At 41.2% G+C, this 26087-nt stretch overlaps 1 protein-coding gene and 1 long non-coding RNA gene across 2 annotated transcripts in view; one reads left to right on the top strand and one right to left on the bottom strand.

The window, feature by feature from the left end:
- Nucleotides 1–7030: 7030 nt before the first annotated feature.
- CUNH14orf93 (chromosome unknown C14orf93 homolog) lies at nucleotides 7031–25787 on the top strand. Its single transcript, XM_011372792.2, has 7 exons — nucleotides 7031–7088; nucleotides 16259–17315; nucleotides 19464–19784; nucleotides 23045–23106; nucleotides 23340–23443; nucleotides 24660–24772; nucleotides 25051–25787. Exons 2-7 carry the CDS (start codon nucleotides 16716–16718, stop codon nucleotides 25468–25470), a joined length of 1620 nt encoding a protein of 539 aa, XP_011371094.1. The 5' UTR covers nucleotides 7031–7088; nucleotides 16259–16715; the 3' UTR covers nucleotides 25471–25787.
- The window catches only part of LOC111747153, a 31213-nt gene continuing 21812 nt past the window's right edge, over nucleotides 16687–26087 (bottom strand). The window contains exon 3 of the long non-coding RNA XR_002783419.1: nucleotides 16687–16783. This is a non-coding gene — a long non-coding RNA (uncharacterized LOC111747153). The remainder of the gene's footprint in view (nucleotides 16784–26087) is intronic.

Below are 26087 nucleotides of genomic sequence, written 5' to 3'. Positions count from 1 at the left end.
TCCCGTTCACAGCTGTTAGTGGGTCAGGCAGAAGAAATTCTACCCACGTCAGCTTCTCGGGTTTATTTAACCCAACTCATTTTTCCCTGAAGCTTTTGCCTCTGAGTTAGGTGCCAAGCCTAAGTTGGTACTTAACTCTTTATAGTCCAGATTTAGCTGTCATCAGCCATGAATAACTGAACTAGTTTATTTGATAGAAAATCCAATACTGTGGATTCGGCCTCTTCTGATGCCTTCCCCTACTCCCCCCACCCACCACCATCCTCTCAGGCTGTCCTTTCTTTCTAATCTCTCTGTTTGGTTTCATATTTTTCTCTCTGCTCTCACTTTATAAAAATTCCATTTTCTTTCCTATGCAAGATTTAAATAAAAACCAATCAATCAATAAACCAAGTGCTGCTTATGGACTTACATGAGAAAAGGTTATCACTAGCTGCCGGGTACCCAAAAAGCTGGTATTACAGGGGGAAACAGATGGAATGTCAGAAAGTGAGCCAGAGAGAACGAGAGACAAATGAGAGACAAACAGAAAAGTGACTCCTGGACAGCAAGAGTGAGATTGAGCAAAATGACGAAGGAGACATGGACGTGGCCGCGAAGATGGATGGAGACATTGATGGGCAGAGCTGGACTGTGAAGGAGGTGGGGGGAGGTCAGGGAGAGGGAGGGGAGACTAGGAAAGACAGTGATATAGAGAGTGGGCAGAGAAATAGGGAAGAAGGAAGCGGCTGGAAGCTAATGCACAATGAAACATGTTCCCCTGGAGACAGATAATTTCTCCAGCCATACATAATGAACACGTGCTTCTCTGTGTGTTGCCCCTGTACTGTCACAGTCACTTAGATTCTGAAAGAATCTCTCCATGTCTACACTGCTTGTGCAAGGTTGGAAAGATTTGAGCTCTCTCAGAATCACCTTCTCAATAGAGCCAGGCCAAAGACAGAAAAAGTAGAACCTCTCTCAGAAGAAAAGCAGGGTAAGTGAGTCAGGATCACAGATTCAGCACCTTTTGACATTTTATTCTTGGATTCATAAAGAGGTCCTCTCTCTGCTCATCTCTATATCCCCTGGCCACACAGCTCACACCTACATAACATGTTCCCTTTTTTCTATATATGCCCACAGGTCAGGGCCAAGGCTGATCAAATAAGGAGAGGGAGGCTACGAACTCCCAGGAAGATAGGAATAGCAAGTGCTTCAGGTAAGAGGGAAATAAGTAATACCAAGGAGGAATGTGGGTAGACCACGGGGGACCAAAATCAAGGGGATATTTTGCAAATACTGCAGCTCTTTACCCAGTCTAGCCTCAATATTATCACTATCCTGGGACATCATTCATTCTAAGCTTCCCAGTTTCACATGATACGTAGGTCCTTTTTCACAGCAGCTCATCTTGAGTGGTGACCTACGGTGTTGTCTGAATGGAGGGATCCACTGAGCACCAGGGTTCTGTGGGAGGATTCATAATCACTCTCTGTCCCTTGAGCCTCGAGGCTGCACTCACAGCTGAATCTTTAGGAAAGAAAGCAATGGAGCATTTTAAACCAGAACAACAGATTAAGCAGATAGTCCCACAGCTCCAAGCACCTCTCGAAGAAAAAATTGTGCATAAAGGTGGGTCAGCTTTAAGTCAAACGAGTCCAAGTGTGGTCCTTGGCTAGGGGTAGCTGTGTTTCGTATCCTATTTGAACAGCCTTAGGGCATCTATATAGAATCTCTGGTTGTTTTATGATATATCTGTCTTGCTTTTTCAGTTAAACACTATACTTTCTGTATTTTCTCCAATGTCTAGCATGGTGCAGGATACTCAGTAGAGATAGTATAATAAGTATATTTTCAATAAATATATGTGAAAGATTTCACTATGTGTTCTTATGCCAGTGATTCTTCCTTACCTTTCTCAGCATGGTGACTCCCTATTATTATTGAATTTCGAGATGCTGTTTGCTGCTCTTAAACATAACTATAAAACGTAATTTTTAAAATTAAGAAAATTAAAATTACTTGCTTTAGGATTTTTAAAAATGTTATGCCACCTCTGCTTATAAGGACGACTAGGGGTCATAAAGAGTTTTGAGAATCGGTCCTGCCCATTCCCACTTTACCCAGATTCTGCAATCCTGCTATTTTTTTCTTCAAATGACAGGATTAGTCTCACATAAAATATGGTCAGCCCCTAAAGATTGGGCTCCAGGTATAGCTCTGTAGGTTATCTCCCTTAGTATATTTTGTTTTGTTTTGTTTTTTCTAAGATCCATGGATGGAGTCTTGGCTGATAACCAAAAACCCGGTCTTTGACGTCAGGCACATGAGTAAGTTGCTCTTTACAAGAGAAGGACTAAAATTGTTCATGGTGAAAGAGAGGAAGTTGTATGACCAAGCCCCTCACTCTAAAACAGAGAAAAGCCACTTTTCTTTGGGTTTGGTTTCCTTTATAATCTAGAATTGTTGCCACTTGTTTTTCTTCCACCTGTTAAAAAAAATGCTTTGACATCCTAAGTGGTGTTTATTAACTAACACACATTTTGGAATTTTCTGAAGCATTATAATGGAGTCCTAAAATCAGAATCCCAAAGTCCCTGAGACTGTTCCCTTGCCTCAAGAAAGGGATGAATCTAAGCATCTAAAGCAAAAATGTTATTTTTTTTTAAATTTTTGAAATGTTTCAAAACTTTAGAAAAGTTGAAAAAACAGTACAACAAATACCCATATACCCTTCACATAGGTTCATTAATTATTATTTTGCCACATTTGCTTTATCTCTATATGTATATATGTTTATTAATATTTATTTTACTGAATCATATGAAAGTTACAAAGATCATGACATTTTACCCCTAAATGTGTCTCCTAAGAACTAAGATATTATCTTACAAAACCACAAGGCTATTATTACACCAAGAACTTTTATATTGATGTAATCATACTATCTAATATCTAGTCCATATTCAAATTCCCCAACTGTCCCAATGATGTCCATTATAGCTTTTTTTTCCCTAATCCAGAATTCAATCAAGGTTCACACATCACATTTAATTGACATGCCTTTTTAGTTTCCTTTAATTTAGGACCAGTCCTCATATTTGTGTGTATCTTTTAATACATTTATACTTTGTAGAGTCCAGGCCATCATTCGTTGTGTGCAATCTAGATTTGTCTTCATGATCAGATTTAGGTTAAATATTTTTAGCAAGAATATTACCTAGCCGATACTGTGTACTTCCCATTGCACCACATTAGGAGACATATAACATTAGTTCATTACATTATTGGTGATACAAAATTTCTTGCTAGGTTTCTCCATTGTATGTTTGTTCTTTGTAATTATTTAATTAGTAAATTAATAATAAATAGATTGATAATTTGAGAACATGAGCATATCTTATCTTATTCTCTCATAAACTTGCACCTATTGGTTTTATCATCCATTGATGATTCTTCCTGAATCAGTTTTTGCATTGGTGGTTGCCTAATGTTGTTTCTTCAAATTCTGTCATTTCCTCTACATATATTAACTGGCAACCTATTTTTTTAATATCTCAAATATTTAAAGTTAACACAACACAAAATTGAACATTATATAAAATTTTTAAATATTAAAACATAAGAACAAATGGAAAGCCTAAGAACCAGTGATTGGATAAAATAATTAGTTTAACATAAAAGTATGAAGTAATAAAATTAAATTTTTTGCAATCTTTCTTCTCATCTTCCTCTTCTTCTTCTTTGTCTTCCTCCTCTAACTTTTTTCCATTTAGCTGTCTTTATTTTTATTATTGCATTTAAATTTTTTTGTATTCGTTGTATTTTACTGGTCTTTAAAGAAAGACTTCCCAGCTGTTCATACAATTTCTTTTGCATTTAATAATCAGTCAAATTCAGAACTTTTTTCCTTTCAAATCTAATTTGTTCTCACTTCTGCTACAACATAAACGACTTCACTCTTCCTTGAGTACTCTTCTAGGTTGTCTGCTGTCTTCCTTCTCTTTTCCTTTGCATTATCTTCTACTTTTCTGTAACCTCTTCCATCTCTCCAAATCTCATTCTCTCAGACATGTCCCTCTCCAGTGTCTCTGAAGACATATTCCCGACAGCCTCTGGGATTTCCTTCCACTGCTGTTCTAAAATACTCTCTGGTATGTTAATGAATGACTGTCAGAAAAAGCTTCCCTAGCCTCACTCCAGGGGAAGTTAAATTTCTTTGTATGGGGAAGCTCCTTTGGGGTCTCACTGAGCAGAAAATAGCTTAAAACAAAGAGATCTGCTTGATTCAAAGCCAAACAAGCAGCTTTCCCTCAATCAACAAGTCATCTGTAAAGTTAACATCTGAAAGCTCAAATATTTTAGAGTTCAAAACTGTAACTTTTTTAGGTGAAAAAGCTGCATTTTCTCCCTATTCTCATTATCTAACAGCACAAAAAATGCTTGACTCAAACTTTCTACCAAAGATTCCCCAGTGCCCATAGGGGAAATAAAAAGAAATGGCTTTTCCAACTTAACTCTGACTTTTGTAGAAATAGACTCATAATTAAAAATATGGCAGTTATGAACATTCTATTGATCATCGAAGAGAAGACAGTTTGTCTTTCATGTACTCAGAACATGAGAGTGGATTTCAGTTTAGCCTGAGACTATTGACTGCTCAAGAGCACAGGTTCTAGAGTCAGCAGACCTGGATTCAAATTCTAACTCTGTTGTTTAATGAGCTCAATTACCTTGAGGTAAGTCACCTTCTCTCTCTAGTCTCAGTTTATCATCAATAAAAGAGGCAGTATAATAATATTTATATCATAGAATTGATTAAATAAAATAGAATGCCTGGCATCAAGTAAACCCTCAATAAATATTGATTATAATAATCGTCGTTAACAATTCTGTATTCCCTTCATCCTAACAGTTTTGAAAATAATCACTTGTACATTTGAGTTGTCCTAGTATATTCTTATCAAAAGTTAATATTTTTCTTAGTGATTTTCTAGCTGGCTTGTATTATTTTAAAAATTAATGGAAAACATGTGATAGGAAACACAAAGTCTATAACCCTTAAGAATGTAAAACACTGCCACCTCATTTTCATGTAACAGGGAAAGCTGTTGCCTGGGTTGCCTGCCACATAAGCTAGGGTGCTGCTAGTATGAAAACAATACTCAGTAGAAAGGCAACAGGCCTTTCTACTGAGAACCAGATCCGATCAAGAATTACCTGGACTTTGAGAACCAACAAGTGTGTGGAGGAGGCCTGACTGACAGCCAGCACTGAAATGTGGGGGCTGAATAAAACAGCTGGCTTGAGGTTTCAAGTCTGCCACCTGTTAGCTATGAGAACTTGTAGTAAGCTCTCTCTGATTCTGTCTCTTGTAAAATGGAGGTGCCAATAATCTGCCTATTTTACACTGATACAGTCAGATTATCTAATTTCATATATTTCATTTATAATATTCAGTTTTGCCCAATTATCCTGGAATGTCTATTATAGTTTTTTTTTTTCCTGATCCAGATTCAATCAAGGATAATAATTCTCATTTAGTTGGTATGTCTCTTTATCATCCTTTAATTTGGAACAGTTACCTTTGTGTGTGGCTTCATTTCATTAATATTTGGGAAGTGTTCAGGCCATCTGCGGTGTGGAATGTTGTGAGGATGAAATCAGGTAACAATATTTTTAAGAGCTGTGCTGTTGAGCCAGTGAAGTATAGTGGTTAAGAACTTGGGCTACAGAGCTAGATTTTCTGAGTTCAAATCTCAGGTTTCTCTCTTATTACCTTAGTCTAAACTTAGTCAAATTATGACTCTCTGTGCTTTAATCTCATGTAAAAAATGGGGGTAATAGTACCCACCCCCTACCATGGAGATTAAATAAGTAAATAAGTATATATAAAGAATCCACAAAAATCCCTGCACAGTAAAGGTTCTTCAGCTGTTACTATAAAAGGCAAATTCATGAGGTATGAGTTTCAAAATTTGTGTCTTAGGTAGAAAAATATTTCACTCATTTAATTATAAATGACTTTTCCCCCAGTGTTTACTAAATGTCTACAATTATGCCAGCTGCTGCAGTAAGAAAAAAAAAAGGTTTTGAATGGAAAAAGAAGTTTATGTTCTCTGATCTCAAACAGTTTACTAGTGTGAAATTACTAAAATATGAGAAATAATGAAGGTAAAATGCTGCTAGCCTGAGTAAGCATGAAGTTTCATGCTGATAGAACAGAGAAGTGGTCTGTGTTGTCTAAAATAGCTGAAGAATGGATAAAAACTGACTAGTTAGAGAAGGGGAGACAGGCTTTATCGCACGGAGCCCAGAACACTTGAGCAAAGGAATAATACCGGGGTGAAAAGGTGAGGGCAGTGGGAACTAAGAACAAACGGGGTTGTGGGACAAGATTATGTGGGGGTTAAAAATCCAGGTACAAGCAACCAGGTCTTCATGCAGGAGGTAAAGGGGAGCCATTTTAGGTTCTTGAGAATGTAGTTTTAACCAAATAGAGAAAAACTGTGGACTCAGGCTAAGCAAAAACAAGGCCCAAAGTGCAAGACTACTTTGTCTTTCACCTAAAGGAAGGAACATACTTGTATGAATGTTCATTTAAAGGTAGGAATGTTAAGCCAACAGACGTGACCTAGAGACATTCCACCTGGAAATCATGACCTCGGCCCCACGCACCAAGTCTTTGGTGCTTAATCCCAGCGTAGAATTTCACTGACTAGTTAACTAAATTCAGCAAATTGTCAGAAGGATCTCTCACTGGATTGTTATTATACTGGTGATGAGGATCTCGTTGCACGGAGAAAAACGATGGGAAAGGGTAAGAAAGCGAAAGGAAAGTGAGAGAAGTGGGGAAGTGGATTGGTGAGCGCGGGGCCACCAGAGTCCGAGCAAGACAGGGTCAGGGTCGGGGGTCGAGCGGCCCTCAAGGGGCCCCCCGGGGCCCGCGCCTCGGGCGCCGCGCGTGTGCTCCCGGGCGGGGCGCCCAGCGGCCGCCAGTGGCCAATCAGGACGGGCGTCCGGGGAGGGGCGGGGCTTGCTGGTTCGGGCTCCGCGAGTCCTCCTTTTTGCACACACACGAATACAAAGAGCCATACGACCTTCGGGTATCCTTTTTCCATTTTTTTCCCCCTCCTTAATCTTGTGTGTGTGTTCAAGTTTTTTTTTAAATAGAGATCTGTGGCAGTGCTGGGGTGAGGAAACTGTTGCTAAGGGGAATTTGCGCTTTTCCCCATTTCTTTTTCTGTCTCTCTTCCTCTTTCTTTTTCCTGGTCAAGGTTTAAATATACCAAGAAGTTGAGAAGCAGGATGGCCGTGTACAACTGTTTCCAGACAAATTTATAGAGATTTTTTTCTTTTTGCTATCACATTTTAAGAACTGGGAAATTTTTATGGTCGAGGGATTTAAAAATTCTAGCCGCTTGGGAAGTATAGATTTCCTTTTTTAAGCGGGCTGAAGGGATAATGTAAATTTCTGCCACTGGCACCGTCGAAGGAAGCGGAGATTTAAGACTCCCTCACAAAGCTGTTTGCGTGCGTTTTACACACCCTCACCCAGAATCAAAACCAAGTGGCTTGAATGTGGCAATTGTCCAAGGCCAATAGGTTAAAAATGTTTAGATATTATAATTGTGACACTCATTTCCCTGGGGAGGGAGGGTCAAAGACCTTTTTACAGTGCGTCTTACATTTTCATGAGGACAGTGTGTGTGTTTCATGAGCCAAATAATTTTGTAAAGATTTATCTTGGGGTTTTGTGCTTTGTGTATATGTACAGTGTGTGTATATGTGCCATATTAGATTTTGTTTTAAAAGTGATTGCCTTTGGTTTTATGTGTGCTCAGTAGCCCCCAGGATGTGACTTTATTTCTGTTGTGTTCCCAAATGTGATCAAAACAGGGTTTTGTGTGCAAATTCGGGTTTATAAGAAATCCTATGCTTAACATACTCAGGCACTTTCATTCTGTGTGCATCTACTCTATTTTTCTGGTCTCCTTCTAAAGGATCAGATTGGTGAATAATTGCCAGGGAGTATACAGTCCATGTGGCAAATGAGGGTAGGCAATTTATTGAATCTGGTTCAAAGCCTTTTTTTAGTGACTGTTTCGCCTAAGTGGTTTTGCTTTTTATTGTCTCCCATTCTTAAATGTACAGCTGTGTATATTTTGGTCTTTATGTGTGGTTTGGTGGTTCTGTTCAAGAAGGGACATTCTTTCTTGGCTTTTTGACAAAATTGTCGTTTATAGGTTGGGATTTGTTTGAAAAGCTCCACAGCTGGCAAAGTATCAGGAAAATAACCCAGTCAAATCCAATTCTCAAAAACTTAATGGTGGTCAGTGGTGAGAGGGAGGGCTGGAGGAGGCAAAGGCAAATAATAAATTGGAGGGATGAGAAATGCATTTTGTTATGCTGCATTTTTGGACTGAAAAGCCTTCTGCTCATGTCTAAGAGTTACAGAGAAAAATATATAAATTAGTAGAGGGCAAGCTTAGAGCAGAGCCTCCAGTTATGTGAGCTATATCCCAATTCCTTATTACAGAACCGCTATCTATTAGGAGTCATATAGAAAATATTTATATTCAAATCTGTGTTCACAGATTGGAGTAAAGCAGTGAAGTATATCGGGTGCTGAGGGAGAAACTGGAATGTCACAAGTGTAGTAGCAACCAGGAGATTAAAAAAAGGATCTACTGTAAAGTTTAAATTTCATTACAACTAAAACTACATATAATACATTTCCATCCACCTAGCATCCTAGTTTCAAGCAATATTTGAGACAACTAAATAATATGGTGATAAAATATTTGTTCAGGTCTTGAAATCCATTTAAGTGGCCTTGTGTGGGCTCTGTGTTTCTTATCTGCACTTAATGTTTTTATTCCGCAACAATGCCAGTCAGATCAGTGAGTCCTTAATAAACTGTCTGAAATGTTGATCATGCCATAAATTTGGACCTGCATATCTTTGAAATCTAGTCAGATTCTTCTGGCCTTTGTGATGGCGGCAATGCTGGGGATTTTTAATGGAATTTTACCTTCTTTTCTGCATCACTGCATCACGTTTTGCCTCACTTTTTAGCTCTCGGAAAAGAGAGAGCTCTTCCTAGAGCGGAACGCAGCCGAAGGCCCTGACTTCCTAGGCTATTTAATTTTTACTAAGACCCTAGGCTCATATCCAGTGTCCTTGCTTTGAGTGTCTAAGTAAGAAAGAGAATTCTTCCCGCGAATATATCTTTGGCTTGGCCTTCCTAGCAAAGCAAAGCTAAACTTGGTTGACTTTGCTTGGGAACTCATGAGGCCCCAAGTAATGAAACTTTTTTGAACTATGGGTAACTGCCACTGTTACTGATACCTTAAAGATCTGTAACCAAGGCCAGCAAGAGCGAAAAGCTTTCCACCATCAAAAGTGGTGAAGCCGATTTGTGGCCACTGTATTTATAATCTCGTACACGCAGCTTCATAGTCAGCGGAGAACAAAAGCGAGTAAACAACAAAACAAGTTAAAGATGGCGCTTGACGGCCTTGAAAAAGCCTCGCAGTCGTATCCCTCCCTGAGGAGGCCCCTCCCCTCCCTGGTTCATTGAGTGACTGCATGTTGTAACCAATAGCGTCCCTGGTTCTGCTCCCCCCGTAGTCTAACCGCCAATCACGGGGACCCAGAGGATAAAGGGGGCGGTGCCTCCCCGCGTGCGCGCGCTAGCCAGGTACACGGGCGGGCGCCACGGTCTCCTTCAGCCACCCGCGCGCCTGAGTTGGCGGCGCGGGGCACACGCGGTGGAACACCCTAGGGCTGCCAAAGCGGGATTGTCGCATAAGTCCACAGAGCTCTCGTGGCCACATAGTCTACCCACAGTGACCCAGGAGATCCTTGACCGCACCTCGGTCCACTCGGCTGGCGGTGGCTCCCCTCCGGAATCAACCCTTTCCCCGGGACTCCCAGGGAAGGATCTACGATTGGGTTCAGGCCCGGTGGCCTGGGAGGCAGTGCCTGAGCTCTGTTCCCCCTGAGACGCTACGGTTGCCTTGCCTGTAACTGAATCATACTGTCTTCTGAAATGATTTTGCTGTCCCTGGTGCCCATATTGTCATCTTTGACTAATATTTAATCAACTAACATTTACCAAGGCCTTTCTGGGCACATATATGGCTCTAGGATCTAGTTTTTCCATTTTTCAGTTTCTCCAGAAATGCAGGAAGTCTTCTAACGTTAGGCATATTTATATGAAAAGCTTAAGCCGGAAATTTTAATTTTACCAAGTTGCATATTAGCAAATGTAAACAAAGACTAACCTACACTGGATTAAGAATTCTTTTACCAGTACACAAGTACCCCTGGAATTTTTGTGATTAGGTGGAATCCTTTTCATACTACCTCATTCTGTCCTCCGGGTCTACATTTTTTTTTTTTACCTCTAGAAATGAGGTCTTAGATTTTCTTTGCAGATCATTAGATGGGTCAGCCTTTCAAAATGTAGGAAATTTTTTTTTTAATGATATTTGCTTATCTGCTTTTATGTGGTAAAGCTCACTTCTGATAGAGGTTTCGAGATGCCTTTTAAAAGGTGAGCCATTTTGCACCCTCAGGTTGTGCAGGGCTCACCAGCACAGCAAGAGTTCTAAGTGGCCATTTTCCTTATTTATTTCTTAAAACGAAGATTATGTTATGGATTGCTATGCTTTCAGTAATCACTTTTAAGGAAGTTCATTGCTAGCATGACCCCGAATGAGTTAAAGGCTTATTATAAAAACATATATTATCTGAGTGATACCACATCATACACATCTATTAAATAGTGAGAACTTTTATTTTTCATAGTTTGGAGGTAAAGTCAGTCATGCAGAAAATTCAAACTCAGAATGGGCAGAAAGCAAGCCAGGGAGCTGCCAAGAGTATGATATATTTAGTTCTAACAAAAATACATGTGACTTAGGAGGAAAGGGATAGTTAAGATTATGGACAGCCTCACCCTCAACTGTCTAAAGAAGATGAGTTTTCTTTCTTTCTTTTCCTTCCTTCCTTCCTTCCTTCCTTCCTTCCTTCCTTCCTTCCTTCCTTCCTTCCTTCCTTTTCTTTTTTTAATCTAAATATATTTGTGAAGAAAATATCAAATTATTAAAAAGTACATTTTCTAGGCTTCTTTCACCTGTATTAAAATTAGACCAATACTGAAATAAAACCCAAACACATATATTTTATGCAAACTTAAGTCTGACAGCTGCTCTCGTTTTGTGTTGGTAACTCATCATAAGATTGAAGATCTTTTTTTCTGAACATTCAATTCTAAAAGTTGATAGCATTTTGCAAGAAGCATGTATATTATTCTATGGTGGTCAATCTTAGTTCATTTCTATTTTTTCTTGAACAAAAATATGAACTCAGTTTTAAAATAAATTAGCCATTTGAAATTACAAAAGTTGACAGTATCAATGTTTAATAATAATGTTATAGATACTGCCTGGTTAATTGACTGTCATTAACCATTGCTTTGCCAAACATTCCATGTATTGCTGCATGGGTTATTGAATTAATTTTACATTTTGAGAAGATATCAGTAAAGCCTGGCCATGTTAATACTATGGCAGGGTTGAATGGGCTTGAGAACCTTAAGCTACTGATGGAAAAAAGCAAGAATATGTTAGGTCTGGAGTGTTATAAAAGAACTGCACAGGTTATAACAACAGATAATATAGCAGTGCCCATAATAAAGTTCTATTATCAATATGAGTTATTCGTACTGAGGAAAATCTGCCTCCAAAGTAAAAAGACTGTCTCTGTAGTATATAACTTTGTCTTTTTTTATCCACCTCAATGAATCTTTGCCCCTGCATTTATGTTTTCTTCTCTACAGTCTCAGAGAAGAACTCACCTTCCTTCCTTCTCACATTGGGAGGATCCTTGTTAGAAGAAAACTTAAATCCTTTTGTAACTATCTTCATTCTTTCTATGTTCACTAGCCTTTTTCTTTCTGATTTTAAATGTACTGAAGCTCTAGAGCCCCTTCTGAATTCTTTCCTATTTCCTTCCCTTCATAACAAAACTTGACTTCATATCTTCTATTTTTCTCTCCATCAATTCCTCTTTCATCTACTGCATAGTATTACATTCAGTAGAAAACAATACCACTCTGGGCCAATGACCATCACAGAAAAAAAATTTTTCATCTTTTTAACCATTCTGCTACACTTGTCACTGTTGATTAGATCCACTTTCTTGACATTCTCTCTCCTTTGGCTTTTATAACACTGTTTTTCTCCCACCTCACTGACCATTCTTCTCTTTTAATGAAGCCTCTTCCATGGATTGGCTTGAAGTGCTGTCCTTTGCCTTTGCATTTTGCACTTTATATTTACCCCTTGGTGAACTCATTCATTCTCAGGTTCATCTACAACTCTCCTACTAAAAATTCCAACTCTACATTCCAGCTCCGACCTTCCTTTTGGTTTTGTTTTTCAGTCCTAGTCAGTTTTTTCAGTACATTCCATTTAAAGATGTTGCCATCAGTTAAAATTTAACATATTACGTAAATATACATCTTTTTTTAACAAGCTAGTGCTTAATCTCAACTACTTCATTTCTATCATTATGTCAGTGGTACCATCTCCTGACCTATCTTCTAGTTTATAATCTTGAAGTTGTTTTTAACCAATATCTCTATCCCCAATATTTATTAAGTAAAGAGATACACTATCAGTTCTTCCTCCAGGATATTGAACCTTTATGTTCACAACCCTCATTCTCATCAACTCACTCCTAGATAACTTAAACAGTCTCCTAATCCCTTAATTGTTCTACTTTTAGGTCTCTAAAACAGAGGTCAGCAAACTACGGCCCAGAGGCTAAATCTGGCCTGACACCTGTTTTTGTGTGACCTGGAGCTAAGAATGATTTTTATATTTTTTAAGGTAAATATTAAATGTAATATTTTGTGGTATTTTCGTGTCTGTAAATAAAGTTTTATCGGAACAGCCATGCTCATTTGTTTACGTATTGTCCATGGTTGCTTTGTGCTATAGGGGCAGAGTTGAATAGTTATGACAGAAATCATATGGCCTGCAAAAACTAAATTGTATATTATCTGGTCCTTTACAAAAAAAGGTTTGCTGACCCCTGCTCTAGGAGTTTCCTTAACTTGGTTTTAAAAGTCCTCTCTCAGCTTTCCTTTCTGTATAAGCCCCTTTGCTCTGACCTCACAGATACCGTTAATTCCTGTAATGTTTATTTTTCATTTAATCTTTCATGTCATCTTGCCACCCTACCAGTTAGTTCATCCTACACATTGCTCAAGGCTCAGTTGGAGGATTTTCTTTCATAAGACCCCTTTCCCATAAGATTTTATTGTGTTGATCTTTTCTTATTTTGAACTAACTCCTCAAGAAATTTTTAGTCTGTCCCATATTTTCAGGCACTTGTGTATATTTTGCTTTGTTCTTTATACATTTTCATTCTCACATACATTGTAAGCTCCTGGCATATGGGGACTTTGTCTTTTCTTCCTTTGAGTACTTAGAGGTGGCAGTCCATTTTGGTGACTCATCCTTTAGCATGGCATTACATATACAGAATTTCTAGAAACATCTTTTTTTTTTTTTAACTTGTTCACCTTCTATAATGGGAATATATGTAGCAAATGAAATTAGTATTTTGTTTAGTTTTTAATCACTATCCAGCATTTAAGTTATCTCGTTAGTAAATATTATAATATATTATAATATGAAATATTCCTTTATTACCTGCTGCCCCAGTTTCTTTCCTTGTCCTTTCATTTCAATGTCTTAGGGTTTATGTGGGTGACTGTAGCAGGAGACAGGGAAATTAAGTCAACGATAATATTTATGAAACCAAAAAAAGAGTTATTTGAATTCCCATTGTGCTATATAGTACACTGTACTTAATTCAAGAAAACACCTATTTGTTGCCCTGAATGTAACATTCTAAAATGGGCTTAGTATGTTAATACACAAAGTGGAAAAGCAGAAAGAAATTGAGGAACAAAGAAAATTCACAATAGGATTTTATATTTAGCATTAAAAACTAGCAGAGTTGAATATTCTTAGTCTAAAGCCAAGTTATGATAGTAAATAAATGGCAAATACTGTGTTTTCTTAATTATCTTTCTAATTTGCATCATAGAAGGTTTTGTTCCTATAAATGCATCTTTGTAGACTTGAATTCATTGTTACTTAATAATTGGGTACTAAATTTAAGGGGAAATCCCCCAAATTCCATTTCTAATTACTGCATTTTTTTAAAGATTAGGAAATCAGGACGGGTGTCCAGGGTGGGAACACAAGGGTGTCAGGAATAATCGTAATATTGTCCAGCTGCGGTTGTGGAGCACTAACCATGTGCCAGTGCTCTAGATGTCTTACACATATTACATATAATCTTAACAAAATCACTCAAAGTAGGCAGAAATGAGAACACTGAGGCTCAGAGAAATGAATAATTTGCCCAGGTTCACACAGCTCTTAAGCGGTGCAACAAGATGAGATTCCCCACCCCACCCCCTTTTTTTTTTACTTCCAATTTCAGTGCTGTTTTGGAAAGATGACCTACCTAGGAAAGACTGTTTAAGGGGGAGGGAAGGGTTGGAGGCAGGCAGCATGCAGGCATGAGTAAAGGCATCTTGCAAGGAAGAGGAAGTTTTGGAGGCAAGAGTAAATATAGCAGTCATCAGTTTGGTACCAGAAAATGGCCCCACCCACTGTCCCAACATGAGGCATCGTACTTTCTGATTTTACAGATACTGGACCCAACTGGCAAGCATTTGTATATTATTGTTTCCATAGCTTTCTTTTTCTCATAACACCCATGTTTCAGATTAAACTTCTTGCATGATGTTGGTTAAAAAATTTAAAACCCTGCAGGAGCAAATGTAGGCCCTTATAAGGAAGGAAAAGGATATATGAATGAATCATCCATAAATTGACATAGGAATTGCTTAGTGCTTTCCTTTAACCTTTAGTTTTAATTTGGCTTTAACCTTTAGTTTTAGGTTTAGTTGTGCCTTCCAGTGACTTTAATGACAGAGAAGCTATAAATGGATTTGAGTTAAATTCTTGCAAGAAGTGAATATCTGGCGCACACACACACACAAAAAGCGTTCCTCAATATAAAGGGTAGAAAGAGCAAATTAAAGACTATTCTTTAATAACCAAATGTAATGAAAGTGCATTGTCAGATCTACATTTTAGTATCTCAGAGGCATTGATATTGCCTGTTTCTGAAATGAGATTGCTGATTCAAAAAAAAGTCCCCAAATCTCAATATATAGAAATTTTTCTTCACCTCCTTCTCTCCTTTTAATTGTGATGTTATAATTTACAGAGTAAGATAGAAATGTATCTCTTGAAGAAATTGTAAACATACTTGAGATTTTGTCACTTAGGGAGCTTCAGGCAGAAGGATTCTTTTTTCTATAATCAAGTATCATTTAGAAAATGACAGCATGAAGTTCCTTGGAGTGTTCTCAGTGGTACAAATCAACCCTCCCACACTTTTTTTTTTTTCCTTTTCTCTTCTAGAGTAGTTTAGTTGCTTAACTACAGTGATTCAAAAGATAGGCAGTTTGGTTTATCATTGATATTCTGGTTTCTCCAGGTCATGTGGGCAAAGTGGCAGCACTTAGCTATTTAGTCATTCCTGTTGAGCTTTGCCTCTCCCTGAAGGAGCTTGAGAAGTGGAGATGAGAGGCCCCAGAGGTGATCTTTCTGTGCTATGGGTTAGAGGATTCAGAACCACTAGTTCTCTTTGCAGAGGTGGAGGCCCAGGAGTGCAGCCCTGGGTTACTGCAACTCAATTCTCTGATCCTGCTTTTCCTTTCATTTCCCTACCCAATCACCAAAAACATTAATAATATAATTGTCTAAGGTCAGTGACATGTTGACGGCTGCAGTGATGCTTATTTCTTATTTAGGAGTCTCACTCTGAATGAATCTGTGTGAAAATTATAGAGAGGATAGAATCATGATTCTTTATGTTAATAAAAGTGGCATGAGTTCAGAAAAATCAACACTAGATTGAAAATAGATAACTTGATTCCGCTGTCTTCTTCTGACCTTGAAAAAGATATATAACTTATCTGCATGTCTTTTCTCTGGACCTGGTGTAATGTTTCCTAGAGCTGTCCCTATGGATGAGATAACCTCCATGAAGTGTTCTGAAGGCCTTATGGAATGATGTCAGAGCAATAAAATGCAACTTGTTATTACAGCAAAGATAGTGAGGAGGAGAAAACACATCTACATTTTATTCCTTAATCTTCTAATCTTTCCAGATCCTGGCGGGCCTTTTTGAGTCTCATCTCAGTTCCTTAGGTTGGAGTGGTGGGGGATTCCAGGCTTGAGTGCAGGAAGAATGTTTTCTACCCTCTGAAACTGTATTCATCAAGAAGGCCTTTGTAGGCACCACCCTTTCAGTAAGGGGTGAATGTGAGTGACACTCAGTGTGTTGTCCTAGGGGAGCACAGGATCTGCAGACAGAAGAAGGCATCTATCTCTCCTCTGCAGGCCAAGGAGAGGCAGCCATGGACTGTGTGCTCCTTCATGGCTTGCCTACTCCTTCACAAAACACACCACCTGGTGCCCAGCCTCCTCTGATTATCCTCCATGGGAAAGAAAAGTGAATCCAAAGAGGCCAGTGCTTCCTGCCAAACTTGTGAAATCCATTCGACTGGGGGCACTTTTTGGAGCAGTCCAGCAGTGTGAGCGTGGTTATTGTTGCTTCTGTCAGCCATGTCATTCAGTGCCACCATTCTCTTCTCCCCTCCCAGTGGCAGCGAAGCCAGATGCTGCTGCTGTGCCTGTAAGAGTGAGACTAGTGGGGTCAGCACAGGCTCTCAGGGTGGGAATCCTCCTCCCAGCACCCCTATCACAGTGACCGGACATGGCCTGGCGGTTCAGAGTTCAGAGCAGCTCCTGCATATTATCTACCAGCGAGTGGATAAGGCAGTGGGTCTGGCTGAGGCTGCTCTGGGTCTTGCCAGGGCCAACAATGAATTGTTAAAACGTCTCCAGGAGGAAGTGGGTGAGCTGAGGCAAGGACAAATGTCCACCCCTGATGAAGATGGGGATAGCCGGGCACATGGTTCCTCACCAGAGGAGCCAGGGCCTCTCAAGGAGAGTCCCGGGGAAGCCTGCAAGGCTGTGTCTGCTGCGGAAGAGGAGTGTGACAGCGTGGGCAGTGGCGTGCAGGTGGTGATCGAGGAGCTACGGCAGCTGGGAGCAGCCTCCGCTATGGGGCCTGGGCCTTTAGGCTTCCCAGCCTCTCAGAGAGACATGCGGCTCCCGGGCTGTGCCCTGCCTGCCAGCGAGGGGACCCCGATGCTCAATCCTGTGAGTATGGCTGTAGAGCACATACAAGTGTTGTTGCTCCTTAGTGTTTTTCCTGGCCTTTCTCTTTTTTTCTCTTTCTCTACTTTTTACCCCATCCTTAAACATTCCTTTTGGGTTTATTTGTGATGAAACAGAACAGTACCGAGTTTCTTTTGCCTTCAGGGATAGTCAGCACTCCTATTTTCTTCCTGAACCATAGCCTCTTTGACAAGAGGTCATTCCTGGTGTGTGTGGTTATGGGGGTGCCCTGCCTTCTCTCTCGGTAGATGGGTGGCACCTTCTTTTTCACAGCTGTCTCAGCTGCTCCATGTGCTCTCTTCTCCTAGTGAGAATGCCTGCCATGCACAGACGGCTCATTCATATTTTATCACGGGCCCTCTGCTTGCCAAGAGGAATTCAGTACAGAGAGATGGGAATGAGAGTGGAGAGAGGCAGAGGTGGAGAGAGAGAGAAGGAAAAACTAAGAGAGAAAGAAGAAAGATAATAGAAGACAGGGTAAGGAGGGAAAGAAGCAGGTGGAAATGAAGGGTTGAGGAAGGAGAAAAACAAAAAAAGGAGCATAGAAGAAAGATGAATCTAAATGGAAAAAGAATACATCTGTGCACGAGAGAGAATATGAGGTAAGGTGAGAGGAAGGTAGAGGAAAGGAGATAAAATGAGGAAAAGAAATGGATAACTGAGAGTTAACAGGAGGAGAATAACATGTAAAGAGAAAGAGGGAGGCAAGCAAGTGTATTTGTGAGCAAGAAAAGACATAGAAGTACGCTGTGTTATTTCAGTTTCTTTATTACTCAGGGCCATATGAGCAGGCAAATCCTGGCTGAGTAGAGTAGAAACTGCAGAAAGTCACACATGGAAGTATGAAAAGGAGATGGAGCAACCATAGAGATCGTAGTAGAGATGAGAAAATAACAGATGTGTTGCCACTTAAGAGACAGTGGAAAGTTAATTCTTCTCCACCAGGTTCTTCCTCTGCCCTCTCCCTTTTCCTCCTCCCCGCATGACAAGGCCCAGACACCCAGTAAAGAGTAGAGGAGCAGAACACACAAGGTAGATGGAGGTTGCCACTCCCAGCCCATCTGCTGGATCTGAGAAAGAAATATATGAACTTCCCTGCCCTCTCTTCCAGTGTCACACTGTCAGTGGTCACTGCTCCATGAAAGCCTAGCACATGTGGGTGAGTGATGGCCACTGTTGCTCTCCCCAGTCTGTGCCTGGCCAGGACTATCAGTGGTTTGGAGCTGTGGGAGGAGAAATTGGGAAGGTGAGAGGAGGCAGGAGGGTACTAGGCCAGGCAATGCCCTGAGCTGTGGTTCTTTCAGTCAGGGAAGGCTTCCAAGCTGACAGGATGGAATTAGATTTCCCAGCGCAGAAAGCAGCTCACAGGTCTGTAAATCTCAGCCTCCTCCCCCGCTTCCTTCTGTGTTTTTTTTCCCCCCCACTTTCACCGTTTTGTTTTCTTGGCTGCAGAAATCCCCCCTCCTTTCTTCTTTCCTCTCTCTCCCTTCCTCCCTCCTTCCTTTCCCTGCCCTGTATGTCCTTGAGCGAGGGCAAAGGCTGGCAAGTAGATGTCAGGGCAGTGACAGTTGGATGAGGCCAGGGCAGGATCAAGGTGAGGGCACAGACTATCCCCACAAAGGGAATGGGGTTGGGAGGGAGTCAGTGCCAGCCTCTCTAGAGATTTCTGACTGTGTATCTCCCTCCTTTGTCCCCATTTTTCTTTGATTTCTCCTCTTCTTGTTACCATTTTATTTTCTTCCTCCTCCTCTTACTTGGTTTTCCTTTCTTATCATCACTTCTTCCCCCAATCTCTTTTAGACAAAACACTTACCTAGCTATAGTTCTTATACCCAAGAGCAAATCATATAAACGACCCCTCACAAATAGAGCATCGGAGACATGCCTTTCCCTTGTAATCAGTCCTGTGGTAACAACCCAACATGAGCGGCCCTGTACACACAGAAATACTTGCCCAACACTCTCATAGGAGTCCCAGAGAAACAAGCCACTGACATTAAAGACTGTGCTAGATTCCCCGCTGAATGGCTGCTTCCCATTCTGTTCATTATCCGTGGCCAAAGGTTAATGGTTGACCAGGTTCCCCTAAGCCTGACTGGCTAATAGGCTATTCTTTTTTTATGTTCTTAGCTGGTGGATGATTATGTGGCCTCTGAGGGTGCAGTACAGCGGGTGCTGGTCCCTGCTTATGCCAAACAACTCTCACCAGCCACGCAACTGGCTATCCAGCGGGCAACCTCAGAGACAGGGCCAGAAAATGGAACCAAACTGCCACCGCCCCGCCCAGAAGACATGCTCAGTGCTGCTGCTGCCCTGGAAGGTGCCTTGGAAGAGTCAGGACCTGGGGGAACTGAGGAGCTGAGACATTCTCTAGGGTTTACTGCTTCCCCATGCAGGACCAGAGGGAGCGGGCAAAAGAACTCCAGGCGCAAGCGGGACCTGGTACTTTCTGTAAGTGAGCTTAATTTCTATGAATTTTTCTTCAGTCTAGAAAGATAAGAGTGAAGCTTGGGTTGATTTTAAACTTCTCATATTGAATGAAAGGTGTCTTGAATCTTACTGGAGTGGGAGGGGCAAGGAGGAGATAGTTCCATAGCTATGGGGATGGGCCGTCCCCCTGCTATCAGAGGAACTTTTTTTAGACTTTTCCAGAGAATGATAACTTCCATTTAAGAGGATTTAATATTTCTGAAAGGAAGACCTTTAAGGGATTGAGCACTTTGACCAGGGAAAGATAGCACTGGAAACTGCTTGCAAATTACCAGGGTTCAGGGCAAGCTGCAAGGGGACCCTTAGGCAGAAAGCTCAGGGTGTCCTGCGGTGGTCCCAAACCCCAAAGATGCAGAGGGCCACTAGACACTAAGCTCAATAATAAAAGTTGGAGGATTCTAGTGAGTCTGAGAGCTCTTGGCAGGGAATCTATGGATCTGAACCAGTTCTGACTGGAACCTTGGTGTGGCTTTAAGCCCTGGGAGCCTCGCTAAACATCCTACAGTGTACAGGAGAGCCCCCTACAGTTATCTGGCCTTAAATGTCAATAGTTCTGATGAGAAACCCTGTTCCAGGGTGGCCACAGTCCTTGGGATCAAATCTGTGCCCCAAAACATCTTTCTGATAACGATGGGGATGTTCTTTAGCCATATAATGTTCATATTGATGGGTTTCCATTTTCCGGAAAGTGGCTGATGACTAACTTGAGAGTTCTGGTTAAGAGTTGAGATCACCACTCACATTTGACTGAAATCTTATCACAGTGTATTGCCCATTTTTTCTAGTCTTAGCAAAGATTGCAAACATTTATACCTCCTTTGTTTACATTATTTCCTCCTTCCTTTTCCTTTTTCCAAGAGAAAGTACTCTCCCTTTCATTTGATTCGTTTTTACACTGAGGGATTTTTTTCCCTAGTAAAGAAGACATTGTTCATAATCAGTATCAACTGGTTTCTAACCTTCCTTTCAAATTTTGGTTATGTTCAGGGACATCTCCTCACTTATCAAGAACAGGGAATGGGTTTAGTTTCTTGGTCATGGATTTCTAGCCCAAGAGGTCCACTCTTGCTGCCAGTGATAGAAATGAAAGCATTTACCTAGAAAAGCATTTCAAAGGATTTCCCAAAGGATTTCTATCACTTCTATTCCTCTCCTGCCTACTGCCTGCAGTGACAGGTCTAGTGTTGAGGTCTGGCTCCTTCCTGCCCTTTGGAGAGCTTGGTAGAACTGTGAGACAGTATGCTCACTCATTTTAGTACTTGAAAAGGATCTAGAGGACCAGTCAGGGAATTTTGCTGTACATCACAGAGGAAGGTTTAAAGTGTTCTTGTGCCAGACTAGGTTTTGAGGGAGAGAGATAGTTATAGATCTTCACTATTCCAACTTTAGCTCTGGGGAGGAATCAGAGAGGCATCTCTCCAATCTATTGAGGCTGCTGTGGATTGCTGCTAGGGATCCAAAAGGACCAAACCCAAACTCTTAATTCCTTGGACTGCTGCAGATCCCAGCCACCCCTTGGGGAAATATATTTATTTTTAGCTCACTCAGGAGGTAGGTGAGCCAGCAGCCTTTACAGTCTTAACACTTATTATTGTCTAGAGTATTTTCCCTTTCCACTTCAAGCCTGGTTTGATTTTTATCAGCTCATCACTTCCAAGCCACTTGAATTGGAAGCTATGCAACTCATTTTTTTTCCTTTTGCAACTCTTTCAAATTCTTTCTGAAACAGTCACACATCCCCCTGTGATTCCTTAAGTTTGGATTTCTAAGAGGTAAAAGAACTATATCAAATATGAAGCTAGTATAACAGATTTTTTTTTTTTTGGAGTGGAGACCCTAGCCATAAAGAGTTAACACTAATTTCCTAAGCTGATATGGTCAGTCAGCCATAGAGGTAGAAGGGTAAAGTGGACATCTCTGAATATGAAGCTGAAGTCTTGAGATCAGAACATGAGTCCATCAACTTGGGATTGGGTAACGTCCATTGATTGTGGGAGCTTGGGATGAAAATATAATCAGGAACAACTAAATTTAATAGGAAGAAGCATTAAATCTTGCATGAAAATTAAAAAGAAACAGTTGTAGAATGGTATGGATAGTAATCCATGTGAAAAGTAAACTTGAGTTGACTACAGACTCACTATGAATAAACCTTGTGACACTATGAGTAGGGATGGGGTTGCTAGGAAAGATAACAGCATCTTGGATTTTGTTCCTAGAAGAGTAGAGTTCCACTTGGGGAAGTAATCTTCCTTTTGGCCAGACTTCAGCTGATGAGTTAGATGTGCTTCCAAGTGCCACGTTGTAAGACAGACCCTGGCGAAGCAGAGAGCCTCATAGTCTCATGAGGAATCTGTCTGGAAACTCTGCCATGAGGAATGGCCGAAGGACATGGGGTATTTAGACCAGATAAGAGAAGACTTTGAGAGTACATGAAAGCTATCTTCAAATATTTCAGGTGCTGTTATGGTCAAAACTGGGGTCAGGTTTTGGAGCATCTAAAGCAGAACTTTTCAACAATTAGAGGTGTTCAACAGTAGAATAAGCTGACTCAAAAACTAGTAAGAACCCAACATTAAAGGTGTATAAACAAAGCTGAAAGACTGCTTGTTTAATGACGAGAAAGAGAGGTTGGGCGATAAAGTCTCCAAGGTCCTTTCCATTTCACATTTCTGTTATTTTAGGATTGTTTTCTAGAACAGGGTGTGTGCACCCCTGGGATTTGTGGCAATGTGCAAAGGGATATACCTGGTGCATTTTCCTGGGTCATCAACTTTACTAGAAGGTATTAGAAGACATTTTTATAGTAATAGAAATACAGATACACTGTGAAGAAATTTTTTAATTTGCAGGAGTAGGGGGCTGCAAGAAATGTCCATGTGCAGTAACCTTGGTGTATGTTCACTCTCTTGCTATTGGGATTATGTTTGCAGAAATGTTTGAGGCCCTCTGCTTTAGTGATCATATTCCTCAGGAGCGGAAGTAAGACCAGGGATGGTCCTAGAGCCTTCACACAAATTAAATGAAAAGGGGGATAGGGGCCCCGTTAGAAATACTAACTTGGATAGGCTCTCTGGCTAAGAAAGGGCACTGACAGAAGTGGAACTCAAACTAGGGGAAGGATTTAGGCAGAGAACCCCATAGGGACAATGCCTAGGGACCAGAGGAGGGTTTCATCACATCCACTCGTGGCTTGATTCTATCTTTGTTTTTTCCCCTAGAAATTGGTCCACAATGTGCATAACCACATCACCAATGACAAGAGATTCAATGGGTCTGAAAGGTATGATCCTCTTAAGAGAAAAGAGTCATAGGTACTTTGCCAAGGAGAGGGAAATAGAAGGGGCTGCTCTAATATAACAATGAGGCTAAGGCTTTGATCTCACCATTGTCCCTTGTATCCTGTCTTAGGCCATGGAGGAATTTACCACAAAGTTGATTAGTGCTGGGAATCTCTATTTGTGTCTAGTTTAAAAAATACTGACTGCTTTATTCACTCTCTTCTCTTTGTGGCAGTATCAAGTCCTCTTGGAATATTTCAGTAGTGAAGTTCCTTCTGGAAAAACTCAAGCAGGAGCTGGTGACCAGTCCCCACAATTACACTGATAAAGAGCTGAAAGGTGAGAAAAACTGAGTTAACTCCTGTCTCATTCTTTCTCCATCCTATTCCTAGTCAGAGGAGGAGTGGCATAATGGAGATGATTTAGGTGGTTTTTAAAATAGTGAACTTAAAAACATATGTTAGCACAGAATTGTCTCTAGTTGCCTTCTTATTCCTATACTCGGTCTGAAATGTAAATGGGAGAAGGAAAGCACTAGAACACCATCATGCATGATGTTTACCTAGGATCTGAATCTAGGGTGTTATGAAAAGGAGGTCAGAATCCTTTTTGTTCCTAAGTATTACATCCTGGGGTTTCTACTTTCCTTGCTCTTCTGTTATTTGTTTGTAGCTGAAGCATTAAGAAAGCATTAAGAAAGCTACCACTGGAGAGAGATCCATGGCCACGATTCAGTAGAGGTGGCAAACTTGACACTTGTCTGAGTCAGGAGAGCTCCTAGGCGTCCTCACTGGCAGTGCTAACCACAAAACAGACCGACCAAGGGACAAGAAGCAACTTGCTTAAAACCACCCAGCAAGTCAGCCACAGAACCAGGACGGGCCCGGTGGGTCTGTCCACCCCCAGTCCAGGGCATACCACCACATCACAGGTGGCCTTGTCAGACCCAGTCCTGAGCCTCACCCTAACCTGGTCTGCTCTGCCCCACCCATGGGGATGCTGCTGCCTTTGGCAGGCAGGGAAGCAGTCCCGAGGCTCATGGGCTGGAGCCTTGCAGCCTTGCCTGCAGCCTGTAACCATCAGTGGGGCCCTGGGAGGCTTAGGCTCACGCTCTGTGGTTAATGGCCACAGTGTGTGGGGGCTGACCCTAGCTTCCAGAGACTGTCACCATGGATGCCAAAATAGCATAACTGAGATAAGGTCAATAAGTGACAAATAAAGCCAACTTTTTACAAAAAAAGAAAGAGAGTGAGCAAGCAAGCTTCCACTGAAGAAGCACTTGTAATCTCCTATCAGCATAATAGAATTGGGAGTAAGTTTAATTGGGGATTGTGGGGAGAGAGTTACAGAAGCACTGGAGTCATCTTTTTCTAGTGGGAGATATGGGAGGAGTTAGTGTTGGAGATAAAGGTGGGCAGGGAGAGCTAAAACAATGGATGATGGAAAAACCATCCTCTAAATAGTGATTCTCACCCTCCCATCCAGTAATGTTAGGGCAGAACAATGGGCTACGGACCACTGCTCTTTGCTCCCTTTCTTCTTCCTCTCCTGCCAGGAGCCTGTGTAGCCTATTTCCTTACTAAGAGACGTGAGTACCGCAACTCCCTGAACCCTTTTAAAGGCCTGAAGGAAAAAGAGGAAAAGAAACTTCGAAGTCGTAGATACCGGGTAGGTTTCTAGGTCTTTCCTTCAAGATGCTAAACTCTAAACCCTAATAAGCTACAGTGAGAAGGGCCAGAGGTTGTAGCATCTGAGAATAGAGTCGAAAGCCAGGAATATATGCAGATGGAGGAGGAGGAGGGTGAGCTAGTTCTAAGATTTGACTTGGGGGCTGGGTTCTCTCAGGCAAAGATTTTACACAGCCTTCCTCCCACCCAAACTCTCTCCCCAAATTTAATCAATAGTTTGTTCCTCTTCCTAATTTCTGTCCTGCTCCCCTACCATAGCTTTTTGCCAACCGATCTAGTATTATGAGGCATTTTGGACCTGAGGACCAACGTCTGTGGAAGGATGTGACAGAAGAGCTGATGTCAGATGAAGAGGACAGTCTTAATGAGCCAGGTGTCTGGGTGGCCCGCCCTCCCCGTTTCCGGGCCCAGCGCCTCACAGAGCTCTGCTACCACCTGGATGCCAACTCTAAGCATGGCACTAAAGCCAACCGTGTGTATGGCCCTCCCTCAGACCGATTACCTTCTGCTGAGGCCCAGCTCCTTCCACCAGAACTTTACAATCCTAATTTCCAAGAAGAGGAAGATGAGGGAGGTGATGAGAATGGACCTGTCTCCCCATCTTTTGACCAGCCCCACAAAACTTGCTGTCCTGACTTGAACTCATTCATTGAAATCAAGGTGGAAAAGGATGAGTGAAATCTATAACCAAGATTAAGTCTGGCTTCTGCCACTACCCATGTCCCAGAAATGGGTGGCTCTGGGGCTTCCTAGAATAATGAGATGTCCTCTGCAGCCTGAGAAAGCAAGTCAACCTCTCTCCCTAACACAGTCCCTACTGGAAGTAGAAACTGGCAGCTCTGGTTGGATAAAGGACTTATCTGGAAAGGGGTGAACTTCCCCTGTTGTGAATGGCAAGCCAGAAAATGATTATTTCTAAGCATAAACGGTGCCTCAGAAGAGCCTGAGATGAGGAAAGGAGGATGGGTCTAAGAAACATGAGGCCTTCTCAACATGTGCTCTGGTCTCTGAGTTTTTTTGTTTTTGGTTTTTTTTCAGGTTTCGCTCAAAGCTCTGGGGAAGCAGCCCTAGTTGTGTCTTTTGCTTCCCCTATGACTGACTGCTGGTCTAGCTCTGCAGCGGATGCAGAACAGGACCAGTCCAGGGTAATACTGCCACCTGGTGGGTAGTGTCAGTCATGGGCTTGATCCATCTGAGCAGAACCAGGGCTGCATCCCTATTTGGGAATTAGGATTTAGATGTAATGGGTATTGTTTATTGAAATATATAAAGATTTTATTATTTGCATCTTACAC

Source organism: Pteropus vampyrus, unplaced genomic scaffold (assembly GCF_000151845.1).
Source record: "Pteropus vampyrus isolate Shadow unplaced genomic scaffold, Pvam_2.0 Scaffold213, whole genome shotgun sequence".
Lineage (NCBI taxonomy): Eukaryota > Metazoa > Chordata > Mammalia > Chiroptera > Pteropodidae > Pteropus > Pteropus vampyrus.
The sequence above is the reverse complement of the archived record's forward strand: the minus strand, read 5'-3'. Positions and strand labels throughout refer to the sequence as shown.